Raw genomic sequence first — 5,000 nt, 5'->3', positions numbered from 1 at the left:
AACTATACTCGTATTCAAAACGGTATAAAACGGAAATGTACTGATGAAAAAACAATCGTTTCATACATGTTGACTGCAAGCAAGTCATTGATAAGCGACAGGTTGTATTAGACACATAGCCATAATTTAAGATATAGTTTATGCGTTCGCAAATGTGCTCGTCCTCCCATTCATTATCGTGGTGGGCATTCAAGCGATAAATCACCATATCCGGCTGGCAACCAATGTGTTAAAGGGGAACTATTTTACTATTTCTTTCACTATTTGGGCACTTTTACACAATTCCTGTGAGTCTATGGAACACCTCTGTAATATATATATTTTTTTTATTCATTGTTTTGTATTCTAATCAAGTCCTCAAAAAACAGCATTTTTCTACCTCAAGATTTCGAGCTGTTTTGAGCCTGGGCTCCTAAACCACTGCGCCGGGCCTGCTGAGCGTCGTGTTCGCCTGAACATTAACATGCAGCAGTGACTATATGACATCACATATAGGCACATTTTCAAACGACTCAGTTCAGTGAGGGTGAATATTGTGAGAGGAGAATTGGAAGAATGCACCAATATGAGAATTTTGAGACATAGATCATATTAATATAAGTTCACATAGCTAGGAAACAATGCTAAACACTCAAAAAGGCCATTTATAAGATAGTTCCCCTTTAAAGGACAACTCTGGGTTCCATGACAGATTACACTGTTTACTTGCTCATATTTTTATATTCAGAGTTAGTTATATTGTTTACACTGCTTATTTTTTTTATCTTTACTATAATTCTATTGCCTATATTTATGTCTTTCTACTATTACCCTGCCCATACCTGTACCCCCCCCCCCCCCCCCCACACCAGTGCTGCTATGACTCCCAAGTTTCCCCAAGGGGATCAATAAAGGAATATATCATCTTATTCTCACCTTGATAGGAGTTCATCCATCAATTAAATTAAAATATTTTATTCGTCCATCGAGGGGCCAATTTAATTCAGAATTGTCGTTTCCCTCCATTATTCTACACTGACCTTTAAAGTTGCTTATTCATGCCCTAAAACAAAGAGCCACTTCCTCATCTTACACTAGAAATGTCATTACGGAGCAACTTTAAAAGGTCAGTGGTGCAGTTCCCTGCATTAGCATGTTGTTAGCATGTTGTTAGCATGTTGTCAGCATGTTGTCAGCATGTCATTAGCATGTTGTTAGCATGTTGTCAGCATGTTGTCAGCATAGCATTAGCATGTTGTTAGCATGTCATTAGCATGTTGTAAGCATGTTGTTAGCATGTTGTCAGCATGTTGTCAGCATGTTGTTAGCATGTTGTTAGCATGTTGTTAGCATGTTGTCAGCATGTCATTATCATGTTGTTAGCATGTTAACATGTTGTAGCATGTTGTCAGCATGTTGTCAGCATGTCATTAGCATGTTGTTAGTATGTTGTTCGCATGTTGTCAGCATGTTGTTAGCATGTTGTTAGCATGTTGTCACCAGTTGTCAGCATGTTGTTAGCATGTGCAAGAGACACCTCCAGATGCACGTAGTGCACACGTATCTCTACAGTGGAAGGGCGTGTTGAACAAAGCGCCTGACATACGGACTCTTATCAAGGGGCAAGAATGACACAGGACCCACATATCAAAATGTGGAAGTGTTACTTTAAAGCTTTGGGAATAGATTTGGTGCAGCCAGTGACAAACCTAGTTAATAGTCCACCCCTAATTTGAAATGAGGGTTTCCTGGATCTTTGTGTTTGAGGAAAATAAAAATGAAATGATATTAAAATCGGGTGTTACACGGTCTTTAGAGGTAGAATCTGTAATGTCGTCGAGCGGTAACCTCGGGGTGAACCCAGCTTGGTGTTGCACTTTGTTTACATGTGTTGTTTTTGTGTGGGTTGCGGTTCTGCCTGAGAAATTCACATCATAAGTTACTACATAGATATATATATATACCGTATTATAACTATATAGTAAGGTATTATCTCCTCAGAATTTGAGGTGTGGCCAGCAGCAGCAGTAGGTTTTGCCTAGAGGTCGCTGTTTGGCGGCATTACAGATTCTACCTTTATACGACGGCAGTGAAAGGGTGACTCATCATTGCATCACTCGTACCGTGAGCCTCTTGTCCGGGTTGACTTCAATCATGCCCTTCAGCAGAGCCTGGCAGTCGGGGGGGATGAAGTGGGGCATGTGGAACACCCCACTCTTCACCTTCTCCAGGAGCTGACGCAGGTTATCGTGGTCGAACGGCAACGCGCCCTGAGAGAGAGAGAGAGAGGGGGGGGGGGAGAGAGAGAGACAGAGAGAGAGAGAGAGAGAGAGAGAGAGAGAGAGAGAGAGAGAGAGAGAGAGAGAGAGAGAGAGAGAGAGAGAGAGAGAGAGAGAGAGAGAGTAAGTTGTATGGACTCACCACCCTATGCAGTATGGAGTTCTGTGTGGAGCACCCTATGAAGTATGGAGTTCTGTGTCTGTGTGGAGCACCCTATGAAGTATGGAGTTCTGTGTCTGTGTGGAGCACCCTATGAAGTATGGAGTTCTGTGTGGAGCACCCTATGCAGTATGGAGTTCTGTGTGGAGCACCCTATGAAGTATGGAGTTCTGTGTCTGTGTGGAGCACCCTATGAAGTATGGAGTTCTGTGTCTGTGTGGAGCACCCTATGAAGTATGGAGTTCTGTGTGGAGCACCCTATGAAGTATGGAGTTCTGTATGGACCACCCTATGAAGTATGGAGTTCTGTGTGGAGCACCCTATGAAGTATGGAGTTCTGTGTGGAGCACCCTATGAAGTATGGAGTTCTGTGTGGAGCACCCTATGAAGTATGGAGTTCTGTATGGAGCACCCATAGAAGTATGGAGTTCTGTGTCTGTGTGGAGCACCCTATGAAGTATGGAGTTCTGTGTCTGTGTGGAGCACCCTATGAAGTATGGAGTTCTGTGTCTGTGTGGAGCACCCTATGAAGTATGGAGTTCTGTGTGGAGCACCCTATGAAGTATGGAGTTCTGTATGGACCACCCTATGAAGTATGGAGTTCTGTGTGGAGCACCCTATGAAGTATGGAGTTCTGTGTGGAGCACCCTATGAAGTATGGAGTTATGTGTCTGTGTGGAGCACCCTATGAAGTATGGAGTTCTGTGTGGAGCACCCTATGAAGTATGGAGTTCTGTATGGACCACCCTATGAAGTATGGAGTTCTGTATGGACCACCCTATGAAGTATGGAGTTCTGTGTGGAGCACCCTATGAAGTATGGAGTTCTGTATGGACCACCCTATGAAGTATGGAGTTCTGTATGGAGCACCCTATGAAGTATGGAGTTCTGTATGGACCACCCTATGAAGTGTGGAGTTCTGCATGGAGCACCCTATGAGGTATGGAGTTCTGTGTGGAGCACCCTATGAAGTGTGGAGTTCTGTATGGAGCACCCTATGAGGTATGGAGTTCTGTATGGAGCACCCTATGAAGTATGGAGTTCTGTGTGGAGCACCCTATGAAGCATGGAGTTCTGTATGGACCACCCTATGAAGTATGGAGTTCTGTATGGAGCACCCTATGAGGTATGGAGTTCTGTATGGAGCACCCTATGAAGTATGGAGTTCTGTGTGGAGCACCCTATGAAGTGTGGAGTTCTGTATCAAGCACCCTATGAGGTATGGAGTTCTGTATGGAGCACCCTATGAAGTATGGAGTTCTGTGTGGATCACCCTATGAAGTGTGGAGTTCTGTATGGAGCACCCTATGAGGTATGGAGTTCTGTGTGGAGCACCCTATGAAGTATGGAGTTCTGTGTGGAGCACCCTATGCAGTATGGAGTTCTGTGTGGGGCACCCTATGAAGTATGGAGTTCTGTGTGGAGCACCCTATGCAGTATGGAGTTCTGTGTGAGTTCTGTGTGGACTCACCACCAGCAGAGCAAAGAGAATGACTCCACAGCTCCACACGTCTGCTCTCCGTCCGTCATATTTCTCCCCCTGCCGAGGAGACGGAGGAGACAGAGGAGACAGAAAGACATTGGGCCTCATTCACGAAGCGATATAAGAACAGTTTTTGTTCTTAACTAGCATTTCTTCTCATTTTGTTCTTACCTGGGATTCAGCAATGTTTTCTTATTTTTGCGTTTGACAATAATTACACTACTGTCGCTATTTTACAATTACCTATAATTAATTACGGGTCATACCGAAGACATTGGAGTTGAAACGAATGCATGAAAGCTTATTCCGTCCGTCTGCAGACGTCCTATTCTACGGCTTGGTGACAGGTACGCACGGTCTGAGCTCTGCGTGTATATATATACACGCACAATTTCAAGCACACGTTCATGTTGATAAATCCCACACTTTGCTTAGAAATGATCATACACACGGTTTACGCACATATCTGTGCGTACGCAGCATTGATAAATGAGGGCCCAGAACTTATTGCGTGCATTCTGTCCAAAATGGATTATATTGTTGTAATCACGGCGAGAGCCTTCCTCACCCCTCCTCCTTCCTCACCATCACCATCACGGCGGAAGCCTCCCTCACCCCTTATCCTCTCACACCCTTGTATGGGCAGCATCCGTTCCCCAATTTCCCACGCTGCTAGCACCTCAATCAACACGGCTGTGACGGATTCCCTCATCAGCGTGAGGATACTTCAGCCCGCAGATCTTGTTCTACCCTCGTCGGAGTGTTAACCTTACTTCCTAGGTACGACGACTAGCTCTAGCCTTGCTACTCAAACCTTGTTGAATAGCCTTGTCGCTAATCCTGTTCTCTCTGTGCCCCAGGACCACCGCCCCGGTACTCCGCTCACCTGGACGCCCCGTGCGGCACATGGAACGCACCATTCCTCATCCCGAGAACATTCTTGTACCTGTCGCACATTCCTGTTTGTGAAACTGTCTGCTTGGGGAACCATAATTAAAACCCACCTAAACCGCTCCATTCTCTCTCCTCCTGTGTTCTGCAATTGGGCTCCGCCAAACCCCTATCCTAACATATATATTGCTGTTAGAACAGTTAGATG

General features: G+C 45.0%; 1 protein-coding gene across 1 annotated transcript in view; it reads right to left on the bottom strand.

Moving 5' to 3' along the window:
- LOC311235472 (serine/threonine-protein kinase BRSK2-like) overlaps positions 1 to 5,000 on the bottom strand; it is a gene marked incomplete at both ends in the record, with an annotated part of 47,977 nt that overhangs the window by 32,480 nt on the left and 10,497 nt on the right. The window contains 2 exon segments of the mRNA XM_084322935.1: positions 2,103 to 2,249; positions 3,890 to 3,958. Coding sequence (XP_084179061.1) covers positions 2,103 to 2,249; positions 3,890 to 3,958 — 216 coding nt within the window.

Source organism: Notolepis coatsorum, assembly GCF_963971535.1.
Source record: "Notolepis coatsorum genome assembly, chromosome: 10".
Lineage (NCBI taxonomy): Eukaryota > Metazoa > Chordata > Actinopteri > Aulopiformes > Paralepididae > Notolepis > Notolepis coatsorum.
Note: the sequence above shows the minus strand (reverse complement) of the source record. Positions and strands in the feature narration are given on the sequence as shown.